The sequence below is a fragment of the Lynx canadensis genome, chromosome D1 (genome assembly GCF_007474595.2).
Source record: "Lynx canadensis isolate LIC74 chromosome D1, mLynCan4.pri.v2, whole genome shotgun sequence".
Taxonomy (NCBI): Eukaryota; Metazoa; Chordata; class Mammalia; order Carnivora; family Felidae; genus Lynx; species Lynx canadensis.
Window position 1 is genome coordinate 110,323,828 of NC_044312.2, and position 17,890 is coordinate 110,341,717.

At 37.4% G+C, this 17,890-nt stretch overlaps 1 protein-coding gene across 3 annotated transcripts in view; it reads left to right on the forward strand.

Annotated features, from left to right (window-relative positions):
* The window catches only part of KDM2A (lysine demethylase 2A), a 96,809-nt gene that overhangs the window by 20,870 nt on the left and 58,049 nt on the right, over positions 1 to 17,890 (forward strand). Inside the window, exon 1 of one of the 3 annotated variants that reach the window (XM_030330972.1) lies at positions 12,144 to 12,392. The exons of the other annotated variants lie outside the window; for them this stretch is intronic. Within the exon in view, the coding sequence (XP_030186832.1) occupies positions 12,228 to 12,392 (165 nt within the window). The 5' untranslated portion in view covers positions 12,144 to 12,227. Of the gene's footprint in view, positions 1 to 12,143; positions 12,393 to 17,890 lie in introns of those variants that run through there. 3 annotated transcript variants of the gene reach the window in all.

A 17,890-nucleotide genomic window follows, 5' to 3' on the forward strand; every position in this document is an offset into this window, starting at 1 on the left:
CAGTGAGGGAGGGCCAGAGGGAGGGTGGGACAGAAGATCTGAAATAGGCTCTGTGCTGACAACAGAGAGCCCGATGCCAGGTTCCAACTCACAAACTGCAGGATGATGACCTGAGCCGAAGTCAAGGCACTCAACCGACTATGCCACCCAGGTGCCCCATACTTGTGCCAACTTTGTACCAGGTGTGAGCCAAAGAACTCCACTGGGTAAAAGTAGAATAGGAATTTCTAAGCCATGGTCACGTGTGTGTGATGGTTTTAGGTGTGGGGAGATAGCACATCTCTATGACTCTCAGCCTTCCCCCCTGTAAGAACAGCCTTCTCTCATTTTTCATAGGTTGAGAGTTTTCTAATTACCTAGCTATTTGATGAAAGACTTAGTTTTAAGACCCATCTGAAAACAACTATTGGCTAAAATTTCTCAATCTTGTTCTATTATAATCATTTGAATGATTATGTGTACCTGCCTATATTAATAAAGTTCATTGGCTTCTGCTAAAGCTCTAATGGGAGTAGAATCGCAAGCTGACACATGTCTGTTTGAATCAAAATGTGTCTGTTCATTTCACAAGCATCTGATAGGTTCATTGCCACGGGATTTTAAACCAGAAACACTGGCTTAGCTGTGAAATAGTCTCTATTCAGTTTCTGAAAAGAAGAAGTTCCTTTGGGTGTATAATGCTTTTTTATATGCTATTAAATTCTAAAAATAGTTTATTGGCTAGTTGTACTCTAGAATTGTAATTAAATATAGGGATAATACAAAGGACTTGAGAAAAGTTCAAATGGGATTTTCCCATGGGTAAAATTTTGTTTACCTTTTTCCATACTGATCAGTCTTTTGAATATAATAATGATGACTTCTTTATTAGTGTTCTTGCTTTCTTCCCTCTACTTTGATAGAATCAATATTTTTAAGAGGATTTCCCCCCCGCCCAGGGATAAAAGTTACAAATGCTGGTGGTGAAAAATACAAGAAGGTCACTCATAATCCCTGACTTAACCAGCATCACCATTTTAGCATATCTTCCAATTTTTTCCCATGCATGAAAGTATTTTATGTAGCTGAGATTATGCTTGATATAATTTTATATATCTTTCAAAATTTATTATCATTTCCATGTCACTAAACTTTTGTGAAAGTTACGCTGTGACCTTCTATAGTTCATTTGCTTGTTTTTCTGTTATTGGGCACTAGGTTATATTCACTTTTAGGGGCGTTAAAGATAACACAGTGAACTTAATTATATATTTGTTTTTCTGTGTTTCTAGTATATTCTTATCATTCCTAGAAGTGAAGTAGTTAAGGTTATGAACATTAAAAACTTATGGAAAAATTTAAACATGCATGGAGTAAAGAATAGTGTAATAAATAATAAATTCCTGTATATTTATCACCAACTGCAAAAATCATTAACATGAGGAACTCTTCTTTCACCCCAGTCCTCTACTCCCTCTCAATTATTTTGAATTAAATCCCAGATAGGTTCATTTACTTCATCTGCATATATTTAAGTTATATATATCTAAGTGTTTTTTTTTTTTTTTTTTTAAGTTTATTACCTTGAGAGAGAGGGCCTGGGTGTGCAAGTGGGGGAGGGGCAAAAAGAGGGAGAGAGAACTGTGAGATCTCATGAAGCGTGAGATCATGCCCTAGCCGAAATTTCACAGTTGGACACTTAACCGACTCAGCCACCCAGGTGCCCCTATATCTAAGTTTTTAGTAAGTAAATAGTAAAAGTAAAATTTACTGTTTGTGAAGTATAATGCACATACAGAAAAGAGCATAAAATGTAAATTTATTATAGTTCAGTGAATGATCACAAAATGAATACCCTGGTAACTACCACTTGGTCAAGATTTGGAATTACCACCACCTCAGAAGCTTTCTCATGCCCCTCCCAGTCACTGGTTTGTTTTTCTTCACTAGTGGAGACTGCTGGCTCTATAATTTAGTTTTACTTCATTTTGAGCTTTTAAGAAATGGAATAATATAGTGTGTATTCTTTTGTGTCTGGCTTGTTTTGCCCAACATTGTGAGATTCATCCATGTTTCTCTGTAATACACAAAGACTTCAAAAGCATAGCCATATTGCCAGTATCTCAGTAAAACAATGAACAGCTTTTTTCTTCCTTTTCTTTCTTTTCTTTTCTTCCTTCTCTTTTCTTTCTTTCTTTCTTTCTTTCTTTCTTTCTTTCTTTCTTTCTTTCTTTCTTTCAGATTTTAGTTTTAAGTAATTTATACATCCATTGTGGGGCTTGAACTCACCACTCCAAGACCAAGAGCTGTATGCTCTACCTACTGAGCCAGGCAGATGCCTCTGAAAAATTTCTTAATATCTTTATTGTTCAAATTTCCCTAATCATCTGACTTTTTTTAATGGTTGGCTGTCTCATTTTTCTTTCTTTCTTTTTTTTTTTTAATTTTTTTTAACATTTATTTATTTTTGAGACACAGAAAGAGACAGAGCATGAGCAGGGGAGGGACAGAGAGAGACAGGGAGACACAGAATCTGAAACAGGTTCCATGCTGTGAGCTGTCAGCACAGAGCCCGAAGCAGGGCTTGAACTCACAAACTGTTGAGATCATGACCTAAGTTGAAGTCAGATGCTCAACCAACTGAGCCACCCAGGCGCCCTATCTCATTTTTCAAACAAGGCTATCCACATGTTTTGTATGGTTGCTCTGTGTCTGAAGTCTCTCAATCTGTTGGTCACTTCTCCCCTTTTTTCTTTTTCTTTTCTTGTGGAAATATTTGGTCACTTGTCTTCTAGAATTTCCCACCTTCTGGATTTTGCTGATAGGATATCTGTGGCGTCATTTAAAATGTTTTAAATTTATTTTTATGTTTTTTAATGTTTATTTTGAGAGAGGGAGAGAGTGCGCACATGAGCAGGGGAGGGGGAGAGAGAGAGAGGGAAAGAGAGAATCCCAATCAGGCCCCACACTCAGTGTGGAGCCCAGTGTGGGGCTTGATGTCAGGACTGTGAGATCACGACCTGAGCCAATAGGAGAGTCTGATGCTTAACCGACTGAGCCACTCAGGCGCCCCTTGATGGACATTTACATTGTTTTCCATTTGGGGCTATTATGAATAAGGTTGTGGTAAATATTCTTATATAGGTAGATGCAGACTTGTTTTTACATACAAAGGAGAAATTGCTAGGCCATGTGATAAATATATGTGTAACTTTAGAGATTGCTAAGCTCTTGAAATGCTATTCCATTTTATATCTCCCCCCACACAATGATATTTGAGATTCCATTTTATACCTCCTGCCCATAATGATATATGGGATTCCATTTTATACCCCCCCCCACAATGATACATGAGATCTGCTGTTGCTCCATATTCCTGCCAGCATTTTGTTTTTGATATTGGCCATTCTAATGAGTACAAAGTAATATCTTGTTACTTTAATTCGTATTTCTCTGATGACCAATGATGTTGAATGTTTTTCCATGTGCTTATTGGCCATTTGTGTATCTTCTTTGATAAAATGTCTGTTCAGATCTTTTGCCTCCCACCCCCTTTTTATTGGTTCGTCTTTTCATTTTTGATTTGTAGGTACTTTATATATTTGGATACAAATTCTTTGTTAGATGTATGTGCTACAAATACTTTTTCCAGTCTGTGACTTGTCATTTTATTATTATTATTTTTAAGGTTATTTATTTATTTTGAGAGAAAGGAAGAGACAGTGCAGGGGAGGGGCATAAAGAGGGAGAAAGAGAGAATCCCAAGCAGGCTCTGCACTGTCAGCACAGAGCCCAAAGCAAGGCTCCAACCCATGAACTGTGAGATCATGACCTGAGCCGAAGTCAGATACTTAACCAACTGAGCCACCCAGGTGCCCCAGATTGTAACATATTTTAAAGTGAGGGTTATAAAATTTTATTTTTCATTCCCCATATACCTAGGAAGAGTTAAAAATTATTGAGTTTGTCTTTGAATAGCAGACATTGATTCACATCTTTCATTTGTGGAAAATAATAGATAGGTTTTTAAAAAGTAACTTGAAGAATTTACAACTGTTCTGTGGTTAGATTAAAAAATACTTTTTTTTTTTTAAACTTACTTTTAAGAGAGAGAGAGAGGTGGAGGGGGGAGGAGCAGAGGATCCAAAGTGGGCTCTGCACTAACAGTAGAGAGCCTAATGTAGGTCTTAACTCATGAAATGTGAGATCATAGCCTGAGCTGAAGTCGGATGCTTAACCAACTGAGCCACCCAGGTGCCCCTTGTTTTTATAATGTTTATTTATTTATTTTGAGAGAGAGAGTGCACACGCGAGTCAAGGAGGAGCAGAGAGGGAGGGAGACAGAGAATCCCAAGCAGGCTCTGGCATGTCAGTGCAGAGCCTGATGCAGGGCTCAATCTCCAATCTCATGGTTCATGAAATTGTGACCTGAGCCAAAATCAAGAGTTGGATGTTCAACCAGCTGAGCCACCCAGATGCCTCATGAAGTGACATTTTAATTTTTTGTTAAAATATTTAAAAACTGGGGCGCCTGGGTGGCTCAGTCTGTTGAGCATCCGACTTCAGCTCAGGTCATGATCTCACCAGTTGTGAGTTCGAGCCCCGCATCGGGCTCTGTGCTGGCAGCTCAGAGCCTGGAGCCTGCTTCAGATTCGGATTCTGTGTCTCTCTCTCTGCCCCTCCCCTGCTCGTGATCTCTCTCTGTCTGTCTCTCAATAATAAATGCTAAAAAATTTGAAAAAATATATTTAAAAACTATTTCATTATTGGTTATAAATATATGAGGAAATGAAAAACTAGCAAAACTAATATTTATTTGGTACACTAATTTAAACATTAGAAACATTGAATGTTAAAGTGTTTTATTTTGGGGGGCACCTCACTGGCTTAGTCGATGGAGCGTGTACCTCTTGATCTTGCAGTTGTGAGTATGGGCCCCATTTTGGGTATAGGGATTACTTAAAAAATAAAATATTAAAAAAAAATTTTTTTAATGTTTGTTTTTGAGAGAGAGAGAGAGAGAGAGAGAGACAGTACGAGTGGGGGAGGGGCAGAGAGAGAGGGACGCACAGAATCTGAAGCAAGCTCCAGGCTCTGAGCTGACAGCACAGAGCCTGATGCGGGGCTTGAACTAACGAACCATGAGATCATGACCTGAGCCAAAGCCAGACACTTAACTAACTGAATCACCCAGACGCCCCCAAAAATAAAATCTTTAAAAAAAAAAAAAAGTTTTTATTTCTTTGTTTAAAAACGTATTGAGTAGTTTAAATAGTGCTTGCCTGCTTCTTGTCATAACTTACAATATGGAGCAAATATCTTTTGGGTGTTGTGGCTTCCATCCTTTGTACTTTCAGGGTCATGTAGTATCTTTGAGAGTTCCTTTAAGAACTCTTCCTCTGGGACATCTTCATCCTTGTCATAATCGCTTTCCTTATTTATGTTGAAAAGTTTGCCTGTACTAATTTTCTCTGATGTGTGTAACTCCCATTTATTTTCTTTCCAGGTTTTACTTCTAGCATTATCACTTTTCGTTTCTTTGCTTCATTTTCGTCTTGTTGGCCAGCTCCCTCTCTTGATTGTCCATTTTGTAAATGGGTTTATCACTGGTAGAGTAGGAGGCAATACAACTATATACTTTGCTGTTTGTGTGTGAACTGAATAACGTGTCCAATGACTCATCACTAACAGACTTTGAAAGAAGTGATGTGATTGGTTACTGATCATGATGTACATCTGTTGTTTACATGGTGAATTGTGGACTAAGGAACTCGCAGTAAAGTTTATATTTTATGCAACAACTCAGAGTTCATATACCATGGTAATTAAAATTTGAAGTATGTTGTTGGGGGACTGATGTTATTTAATTAACCTGTGGAACTGAAATTTGTGCATATTGGGAGTATGCAAAACAAGTACTACCTGTGTAAAGAGCATGTACGAATGAATACAAATTTTTCTAATGTTAGATTAACTCCTTGCAGGCAGATTTATGTTAATTGTATTTGTTACTGAATTGTAGCTATGGTTTACAGGGAGGATCAGATGATGAGACTGGATGTATATAAAAGTCCTTTGTTAACCACAACACATAGAGAACAAATGTGTGTTATGGTAGGGCAACCAACATATACTGAATAGTTCTAATATACCAGGCAGTATTTTAGATATTTTACATGTATTAGATACGTTATTTGATTATTGTAGCAACCTCTGAAGTTTGGTGGTGTTTTATACTATCTCATTTTATAGATGAAGAAACTGAGGTACAGAGCTAATGTAAGTTTAATAATTAGCATCAGATCCAGGATTCAAAGTTAGATATCCCTGGCTCCAAATCCATATGTATTTTACAACTCCCATTTTTCATGGTGGTTGTTGGGGATCCTCCCAGAGGCCATTTGATAGTGACTAAATTGAGAGTAAAACATGAGGAAAGGAGCATTTAGCTATATTTTATTTTGTTTGTGGGGCTTTAGGTGATGAAATTCAAGTTAAGTATTTTGGCAAAAATACTGTACCACTGTGTACATATATTGCATTATATCATGAGACACCATGTCAGGTTACCTCACTCCTGATGATGCTAGGTTTGACTCTGTTACAGTTATGATTGTCAGGTCTTTCCTGTAAAAATGTAGTTTTTCCTTTGTAATTGGAAAGTAATTTGTGGTGTGGTACCTTGAGGTTCTTCAGCAATTTCACTGATCATCCATTTGTTTTTATTTTTATTTTAGTTTATTTTTTTTTCTTTTTTTTTATTTTATTTTATGTTTTATTTTATTTTATATTTTTTGTATTGATACTAAATTTATTGTCTTTTCTCAGATATATTTTTATCTTTACAGGTAACCAAAAAAAATTTTTTTGAAGATTTTATTTTTAAATAATATCTGCACCCAACATAGGGCTAGAATTCATAACCCTGAGATAAAGAGTTGCATGCTCCACCAACTGAGCCAGGCAGGCACTCCAAAAATTATTAAAAATTAAAAAAATTAAATAACATATTTTTTATTGTAGGAAAGAATTAGATGAGCTCGGGAAAAAAGATCCAAAGCACCATTGAACTTCTTTTTATTTTTTTTTTATAACTTCGTAATTCCTAAATTATTTTGGAATCATGTGTTCTATGAAGTATGTCAAAGGCACTGTTACTGTATTTTAATTGTTAACACACAAATGCACATTTGACCTGCTAAACTTTTGGAGTTTTTTTCTTACTAAAAAATTTTTTTTTAAATGTTTATTGTTTTTGAGAGAGAGCGCATGAGTCGGGGAGGGGCAGAGAGAGATGGAGACACAGAATCTGAAGCAGGCTCCAGTCTGAGCTGTCAGCACAGAGCCTGACATGGGGCTCAAACTCCCGAACCGCAAGATCATGACCTGAGCCAAAGTCAGACCCTCAACCGACTAAGCCACCCAGGTGCCCTGGCTTTCTTTTTAAATTTTTATCAGTAAGCAAAATATAGCACTCAGTTGCAGAAACTCACGAGAAGGTAGAATTTGAGCTCTGCTCGGTTGGTCTAGATGTAGTGGCAAAGAAAAAGAGAAGAGTTCTACTTGTGGTTACTGGGTGGATTGTGGTGGCAGGAATTCAGGAATCAGGATTAAGTAATGGCTTCTCTGGAAACGGTGAGTCTTGAACTGGTGAGGGAAGAGAGCCAAAGAAATAATAATCTTAGAAAGGAAGACCGGAAAAGCACAATATAGAACTTAGTTGTCTTGACATCGGACTGAATTTCCTGAGACCCAGTGAGAAGGTATCTTAATGTTGGGGGCAAGATCAAAGAGGGTGCGGTTGTCCCAACATGGTGGGGGAGGAAAGCTGTAATTGTTAGCTTTTAAGTTTTGATGTTCTTTGTAAAGTAAGTTATGAGGTCATCATTTGTAAGGAAAGATGATAGAATGGGGAATAGAGTTTGGGAAAGGAACTTGAAACAGCATGTGTAGTATGAACTGATGCTACTAAATACAAAATGAGCAGTACCAAAACTGGAAGGAAAGTAACCATTTACATTTATTTATTTATTTATTTACTTACTTATTTGCTATAGAAAGCTCTTCAGTTTATAATTGGTTACAAACTATAATGCCATGTTTTCCCTATCACTTTAGTGGGTTTTATCTATTTATTCCTTAATCAGAGGATAAGTGTTTTATAAAAGTTCTCAAAGGTACTAGCTTTCTGGTCTCATTTGGGATCATGTTAATGATTGAAACTCCTTGATAACCTGGCTGAGGTCTAAAGTTAATTTGTGGCACTAACAGTAAAGATTTCCTGAGCCAGGTAAAAACAGCCAGAAACGCAATGCAAGATGGAAGTTGAAACAGAACTAAAATTTATGAAAGTGTCTGCCATGTGAGTCTACAGTATGTAATCAACTTAAAAACAATGCTATTATGAAAGATTTGGTGTATGAAAGTAGAAATAAGCCTTGTGTGTATTTCATCCAGGCTTAACCATATCTCTTGTGCCATCTTAGGAAAGGTCAGGTTAAAAGATAGGCCTTTCACTGGATTTCAGGAGTCATTGAACCTAGCTAAAACTTATTAAAGTAAGAAGGAAAGAGAATTTCAGGGATCAAGGGCTTACCCAGAGACTGAGTAATTCCATTACATTAGACATTCTTATAGTAAGACTTCTGGCTGAAATAGTGGTGATGTAAATCGACTTGATACATACATTTTGATTGATTAATGTAGAGTCTTTACTAGATCATAATACTTGGTGTAAGTACTTGTTGCTGTCACTGTCGTTAAAGAAAATGATGGGGTATTTTGGTAGGTAAACTCAAGTCATAGGTTTTTTTCCCTTTATTAGAAACAAATAATCCATGCCATAAAGTGCAATCCGCTGAAATTGTCTATTGTACTTCACCTAGAATAAACCAAAAGAGCTGAGGTATGGGCCTGTGGTAGGTACCTAACTCAGTACTACAGTTCTACTTAAATCTCTTAAAACTTTCAATAGGTTCAGGATGCCACAGCCCTATTCAGCTTTTCAAAAAGCCAATCAAATACTGATGTTCCTACTGCTTCCTTTATTGAGGCAGACAGGTAAATAAGCAGATTTTCTTTCGGAGCTCTTTAAGGGCAAAAGCTAAAAAGTGTTTTCTCTTTATTCCTGAATTAACTCAATATTCCTTTAGCAGGACTATATATAACCAGTGTGTTAAGTTCCCTATGGTATGCTTTAGTGTCGTTTCGGAGTTCCTTCTGGGTCCCAACATTTGTGTGACCTTAAACAAGATACTTCTTAACCTCTCTGAGTCTCAGTTTACTCATTTCTAAATGGGGGTGGGGGGGGGGCAATAATGATACCTTTTTACGGTTGTTTGAGGATTTAATGGGATAACGACTGTAGACTGCTTTGTGAACAATGAACTTTTAATAAATGGTATATATTATAATTTTCAAAACTAAGTTATATAATGAACTAGTTCTACATATTTCAAGTCTGACTGGTTTTTAATTATGCAAATAAAATATGAATGCATTATTGCATAAAATTAAAGTTTTACAGATAAGGTTTTTTTTTAATGTTTATTTTTGAGAAAGAGGGAGTGTGCGTGCGCGCGTGCTCGAGCGGGGGAGGGGCAGAGAGAGAGGGAGACACAGAATCCTAAGCAGGCTCCAGGATCTGAGCGGTCAGCACAGAACCTGATGCAGGGCTCGAACTCACAAACCGTGAGATCATGACCTGAGCTAAAGTCAGATACTTAACTGACAGGGGCCCCAAGTTTTACAGAGAAGGTTAAAGAGGCCCTTAACTCTCTAGCCCCAGTCCCTTCCCCAGAAGTAACTATTTTATCTCTTCATGTATCCTTCCATGTCTTTTTCTTGACACACAGTTTCTACTTCATAGGTCAAGAATTAAAAAGATAGTGATTTAGTAATTTTGAAAATATTTACAGTTTCTGGTTATTAGAATATGTATTTTTATAGACTCAGTAACAAAATGATAGCAAAATTCAACAATTTGTTACATAGTGTCTGATCTTGAGCCAAATTGTAGAATTCTTTATAACCCTCGAAAGGTTTAGTCAAGGGGAAGAAGCCAGAAGAAATAAACATAGCTTAAGCCATTTAGCTCAAAAATATACATTTGCTTTTCCGGCCAATAAATATAGGTCAGAACTTATGAAATTTACTGTCTTTCAGCTTATATTAAATTCCACAACTATGAGTCAAAGATATTGTTTGTTAGTCTGACAAGTAAAAAAGTTTTCCTTTTCTCAAAAATGGGAAAATGTTGCCACTTTCTTTGGGGGCAAGGAAAGCGTTTGGGGGAGGATAATAGGAAAGTGTAATTGAAGCTATTCTTTTCATATCACTGATCCTCAAGTATACTTAAATTATTTTTGTAGTGACCTGTGGCATTTTTGTTAGCAGTATGTACACATTGGGAAGTAGATTCCAGCCCACTTCGGGAAGATTGATCTTGAAGTGATGTTACTCGTTCTCCTAAAGCCACTTGTTCGGACAGAATTTTCTTTTTAAGTAAGGGAAGGTCAAGAGGAAGAGGCTATAGTTAATTTGGGAGCAGGGATCTAAGAGTTGGAGAATATGGATTTGACATGATCTCTCCTCTGTGGAGAATTAGAGGTAAGTTGGACAGAATTATGTGGAGAGGGGTTAGTGGACGAAGGAAAATACCAATTTAGAGTGGTGTTATTTCTAATCACTTTGGGAGAGTGATGGTGGAGAGTGGAGCAAAAGACTCAGCTCCTCTTCTTTCACTCTCATGTTAGACTGAACCTGGCAATGAAGGTCAAAGAAAAGAACTCCCAGCCCAGTATGTGTGTGACATGGTGTAGTAAAGTTCCTTTTGCCCAGAATAGAGATGTGATAACTTTTTTTGTTTGTAGGGTGTCATGCGGGATACCAGAGTAGGGATTGAAGTTAGTTTGTAAGTTATACCTTGATAAATAGTTGTTGTTTACCTGATTATCATATGAAAATATAGAACATTTCCAGCCTATGTTGCCTTGGGAGATTCATATACATATATTAATCACTTTGTTGGTAGCTCATTTTCCAAGCTTTGCTTTTGTTGCTTTTTCCAAGAGTTAGATCGTCCTGTCCAGTGTAGTAGGCCACTAGTCACATGTGGCTGTTGAGCATATGAAATGTGACTCATCTAAATTGAGACAAGAGTATAAAATACACACTGAATTTTGAAGACTTAGTATGGGAAAAGAATGTAAATTATCCCCGTAATTTTTTCATAATGATAACATACTGAAATGCTATTATGTATTACATATGAATAGATTTAATGATTTAAATAAAACAAATTAAAATTAATATCACCTTTGGGCTGCCTGGGTGGCTCAGTCGGTTAAGCATCCAATTTCAGCTCAGGTCATGACCTCACAGTTTGTGAGTTTGAGCCCCGCTTTGGGCTCTGTGCTGACAGCTCAGTGCCTGGAGCCTGCTTCCGATTCTGTCCCCTCTCTTTCTGCCCCTCCCCTGCTCATACTCTGTTTCTGTCTCTCTCTCAAAAATAAATAAAGCATTAAAAAAACATTAAAAATTAATATCACCTTTAAAAATTACAGCTACTAGAAAAAATTGTACATGTAGCTGACATTATGTTTCTTTTGGGCTCTGCTGGTCTACAACAACCTGCGTTAGGGATAAGTAATTTTTTTCTTGCTGTAAAATTTCATATGGGTGGTTCTAGAGATGTTATGTGATTTAGTTCCATAAAAATGCTTCAGGGGTCATTTAACTTGTATAGTCAGATATTTTTCCCCTTTGGGGGAAATTTTTTTTTTCAAGTTTTTATTTAAATTCCAGTTAGTAGTTAACATACAGTGTAGGGGTGCCTGGGTGGCTTAGTTGGTTGAGTGTCCAACTCTATCTGACTCTTGATTTTGGCTCAGGTCATGATCTCAGGGTCATGGGATTGAGACCCGCGTCAGACTCTGCACTGAACATGGAGCCTGCTTAAGATTCTCTCCCTCTGCCCCTCTCCCCACCTCCCCCAGGGTGCTCTCTTTCTAAAATAAATAACACCAAACATACAGTGTAATACTGGTTTTAGGAGTAGAAGTTAGTGATTCAACACTTGCATACAACAACACCCGGTAGTCATCACAAGTGCCCTTCTTAATACTCACCGTTCATTTAAACCATGCCTCTGCCTAGGAGGAGAATTTAAATTTAGTTTTATCTAAATCAGTGGGAATATAGGCTTACAGTGCCAAATTGTGTGTGTTTTGTGTTATGTGCATGCACATATGTGTTATTTTCCAGGAATTCCTATTCTAGTGATCATGGTGCATCTTATACCCATGGGCCTTATGCCCATCAGAAGGCCCGGGTCCTACCAGTCTTCCTACCTGATTAAGCCTGTCCTTGGAAGAGTGATGCTTTTCGGTCCCAGAAAAGAATCCTGGAACCAGGTATAGTCCTCAGCCCAGCTTGTAATAAGCTCTATTCCCGAGGAGTATGGAACATTAATCTTAACATATTGTCAGACTTCATATTAGGCAGTCTCAAGCCAGTTTTCTATATTCATAAAATACACTTTCCCCCAAACATTTTTATTTTGAAAAAGTTCTAATACAGGAAAGTTAAAAGAGAAATACAATGAACATTTATATATCCTTCAGAGTCCCCAATTGTTTAAAAAAAAAATCGCCACGTTTCTTTAGTTCTACATGTATTTTTTGGAGTGGAATTATTTGAAAGTAATTTGCATATCATGATGTTATCCCTAAATATTTCAGCACACCTCTCCTAGGAATAAGAAATGACCTTACCACTAATATATTGTCTTACTTAAAGAAAATTACAGTGGGGCGCCTGGGTGGCGCAGTCGGTTAAGCGTCCGACTTCAGCCAGGTCACGATCTCGCGGTCCGGGAGTTCGAGCCCCGCGTCAGGCTCTGGGCTGATGGCTTGGAGCCTGGAGCCTGTTTCCGATTCTGTGTCTCCCTCTCTCTCTGCCCCTCCCCCGTTCATGCTCTGTCTCTCTCTGTCCCAAAAATAAATAAAAAACGTTGAAAAAAAAATTTATAAAAAAAAAAAAAAAAGAAAATTACAGTAATTCCACGGTATCCAATGTTAACTTTTCCCCAAATGTTCTGTATAGCCTTTTTTCTGACTTTTTTCAATTCTGGATTTAGTCCAGGTTTCTGCATTGCGTTTAGTTATGACTCTTTAGTCTCTTTTCACCTAGAGTAGAGGTCAGCACCTGACAATCCATGTGCCAAGTTTTACTAGCCACCTGTTTTTGTACAGTTTACCAGACAAAAATAGCTTTTACATTTTTTTCTGTATCATTGAAAAAAAACTTACGGTAAAGTTCACCTAACATAAAAGTAACCATCAACCATTTTAATGTGCACTATTCATTGGCGTTTAGTGTATTCAATATGTTGTGTAACCATCATGTCTTTCTAGTTCCAAGACATTTTAAGCACCCAAAAAAGAAACCTTTTACCATTAAGCGGTCTCCCCATTTTCTTTCCCTGCAGCTTCTGCTAAGTACTAGTTGCCTTTCTGTCTCTGGATTAACCTATTTTGGATGTCTCATAGGGATGGAATCATAACATGTGACCTTTTATGTTTCGCTTCTTCCACTTAGCATGTTTTTAAGGTTTGTTCACATTGTAGTGTATATCAGTATTTCATTCCTTTTTATGACTGAATAATAATCCGCTTTGATAAAGGTATATCACTTTTTGTTTATCCATTCATCCATTTGTTTATCCATTGATGGACTTTGGCATTGTTTCTACCTTTTGGCTATTTTGAATAGTGCTGCCATGGGCATCTGTGTATAAGTATTTGTTTAGATACCTGTTTTTAGTTCTTTGGTTTTAATATTTTTAAATGGTTGGAAAAAAAATCAAAAGAATAGTATATCATGACATATGAAAACTATATGAAATTCAAATTTCAGTGTCCATAAATAAGCCATGCTTGTTCATTTGTGTGTTGTCTATGGCTGCTTTCATGCTTCAGTGGCAGAGTTGAGTAGTTGTGATGGAGACCATATGTCCCACAAAGCTTAAAATATTTTCTCTCTGGCCCTTTATAGTAAAAGTTTGATGACTCTGAACAGTCTGTCTATCTTTTTGTTTTTGTGACATTGATTATTTTTAAGTTTGTTTATTTGTTTAGAAAGAGAGCATGTGGGGGAGGGGCAGAAAGAGGGAGAGAATCCCAAGCAAGTTCCACATGTTGTCAGCACAGAGCCCGACTTGGGGATCAATCCCACAAACCATAAGATCATGATCTGAGCTGAGATCAAGAGTCAGATGCCCAACTGACTGAGCCACCCAGCCACCCTGTGTGTGTGTGTGTTTAACTAATAAGACTTTATTTTTTTAACATTTATTTATTTATTTTGAGAGAAAGAGCAAGCAGGGGAGAGACAGAGAGAGGGAGAGAGAGAATCCCAAGCAGGCTTCATGCTGAGCCCCAGGGCTCAATCTCACAACTGCGAGGTCACAACCTGCACCCATACCAAGAGTCAGATGCTAAACCAACTGAGCCATCCAGGCGCCCCTAATAAGGCTTTATTTTTGAAGCAGTTTTAGATTGCAGAAAAATTGAGCAGGAAGTAGAATTCCCACATACCCCTTCTCTGCCCCCCAGTTTCTCCTGTTAACATCTTGCATTAATGTGGTACATTTGTTACGATGAACCTACATTGACACGGTATTATCACCCAAAGCCCATAGTTTACATTAGAGTTCGCTCTTTGTGTTTATAATTCTTTGGGTTTTGACAAACGTGTATGGTTATGTATTTGCCATAAAGTATCATACAGGATAGTTTCACTGCCGTAAAATTCTATTATGCTCCATTTATTTATCTCTTCCTTTCTCTGTTTTCCTCTCCCCCTCACACCAGCAGCTAGAGATATTTTTATTCTCTCTGTAGTTTTGCCTTTCTAGCATGTCATATAGCTGGAATCCAAATACAGTATGTAGCCTTTCCAGGCTGGCCTCTTTCACTTGGTAATATGCATTTAAGGTTGCTCCATGTTTCTGTGTCTTGAGAATTCATTTCTTTTTATTGCTGAATAATATTTCATTGTATAGCTCTACCACCACAGTTTGTTTATCCATTTACATACCGAAGGACATCTTGGTTGCTTCCAAGTTTTGGCAGTTATGAATAAAACTCCTATAAATGTTTGCAGGTTTTTTATGGACATACATTTTTTAAAAACAGGCTATTTTTTAGAGCTGTTTTAGATTCGTAGTAAAATTAAGTGGAAGGTACAGAGTTCTCATATACCTCCTGCCCTGCTATGTGCACATAGCTGCCTCCTCTATCAGAATCACACACATCAAGTGTTACATTTATTAACACTTAATGAACCTACAATGACATTAGTCCCAAAGCCTATAGTTTGCATTAGGGTTCACTTTGGGTGTTATACACTGTATGGATTTTGGCAGATGTATAATGATATGTATCCACCATTACAGTATTACACAGAATAGTTTTCATTCTGATTCTTGAAAATCTGTGCCCTGCCTACTTATCCCTTCCTCTCCATATCCTCTGGCAACCACTTACCCTTTTACTGTTTATAGTTTTGCCTTTTCCAAAAATGTCATATAGATGGAATCATATGGTATGTAGATAGCTTTCTCAGATTGGCTTCTTTCACTTAGTAATATGCATTTTAAGTTTCTTCCGTGCCTTTTCATGACATAATAGCTCATTTCTTTTTAGTGCTGAATAGTATTCCGTTATTTGGATGTATCACAGCTTGTTTATCCATTTACTTACTGAAGAACATCTTGGCTGCTTCCACATTGTGTCAGTTATAAGTAAAACTGCTATAAACATTTGTGTGCAGGTTTTTGTGTGGACATGAGTTTTCATTTCCTTTTGCAGATTTTTTTTTCTGGTTGTGGCTTATCTTTTCATTCTCTTAACCGTGTCTCATGCAGAGCAGTTATTTTATTATTATTATTTTTTAATGTTTATTATTTTTGAGAGAGAGAGACAGAGAGCAAGCAGGGGAGGGACAGAGAGAGAAGGGGGGAGACACAGAATCTAAAACAGGCTCTAGGCTCTGAGCTGTCAGCACAGAGCCCGATGTGGGGCTCGAACCCACGAGCTGTGAGATCATGACCTGAGCTGAAGTTGGGCGCTTAACCAAACTGATCCACCCAGGTGCCCTGGGATTGTGGTTTTGTTGTTGTAGCTAGAAACTTGTTGCCAAATCCGATGAACCTAAGCTTTATCTTCTAGAAGTTTTATAGTTGTGTGTTTTACCTTTTAGTCTCTGATCCATTTTGAGTTTTTGTGTAATGTTGTATAAGGTCAGTATTTGTATTTGGGGGAAGGATATGTATATCTAGTTGTTCCAGTAAAAGTTTCTGAAAAGATTTTTTTTCCACATTGAAATGTTAAATTGTCTTTGGCCCTTTGTCAAAGATCGGTTGACTATGCTTGTATGAGTGACATTATCATTTAAAGTGAATTTGTCTGGGGGCTCCTGGGTGTCTCAGTTGGTTAAGCATCCGACTCTTGGTTTCAGCTCAGGTCATGATCTCTGTTTTCCTCTCGGAATCTGCTTGGGATTCTCTCTCTCCCTCTTTCTCTGCCCTTCCCCCACTCGCACTGTCTCCATAAACCTGGAAAAAAAATGTAAATGAATTTGTTTCTTCATTGTATAGTTTGTTTTCCTAAAATGTATTCCTTGTAAACTGGAACTTGGGTCTAGAGGATTAGATTCACATTAAACATTTTGGCAAGAATGCTTCCTAGGTGACAGAACACTTCAAATAGTATCAAGTCGGGAGGTACCCAGTATTAGAGTGTCCCACTGGTAGTGATGGTTAAGATTGATTAAGGTAGGGTGCTTGGGTGGCTCAATTGGTAGAGTATGCGACTCTTGATTTTGTGGTCATGAATTGGAACCCCACCTTGGGTGTAGAGATTGCTTTAAAAAAATCTCCTTTCTACTCCTGAAACCACTATTACACTATATGTTAACTAACCAGACTTTAAATAAAAATTTGAAGAAAAAAAAAAAAAAGATTGGTTAAGGTGGTAACTAACCGATCTTTCCATTATAAAGGTATATTTTTCCCTTTGCAATTAGTAAGTAATTTGTGTGGTCATACTTTAACCATATAACAGATGAATATTTGAATCTATATTTGTCAGGCATGTACTAGGTTCTGAAGAGACAACAGTAAAAAGAAAGATTTCTACTCTCACAGAATTTGCCTTTTTCCCCTCTAGGTTTCAAGACAGTAGTGGGATTGGGTCTATCCTTGGAGAGGGATGCATTTGCATCTTAGGGTATGTTGATAACAGAAAATTATATCATTGCAAAAGTATATGCCAGTAAGTACAGAGTTTCAGTATGAGATGATGCAAAAGTTCTGGAGATAGTGTGATGGTTACCTAACAATATGAATGGACTTAATGCCATTGAACTACATGCTCAGAAATAGTTAAAAAGATAAATCTTATGTTTTATACATGTTACCACGATTTTTAAAAAGTATGTGCCATTATAATTTTCATCAAGCTTCCTATTGGTCTGTTTGGACTAGTTGGGAGAGAAACTTTCTGAAACAAAATTCTATAGTATATTTCTAGTAAAGAGGAAGAGGCAGTGATTTTATATCTCACCCACTGCCTTCAGTAGAGTTTGTCTTTGTAGTTTCTCAGGGAAACCATTGAGACCTCTGGGTGTCCTGGATTGTTCCCAGGCTGTGGGTGGAGCTTCAGCTGTTGGTAGACTGGCTCTGCCTTTCACTGTGTGCTGTTTCCATTTGTTGCAGTTCACCAGATGCAGGCCTGCCTTTGTCAGGATACCAAGAGAGATCTGCAACTTGAACCATTGTCTGAATGCTGCAGTTTTGATCCAAGAAATCCTATAGAGTCAGGATAAGAGCAGTAACCATAATGCCAGT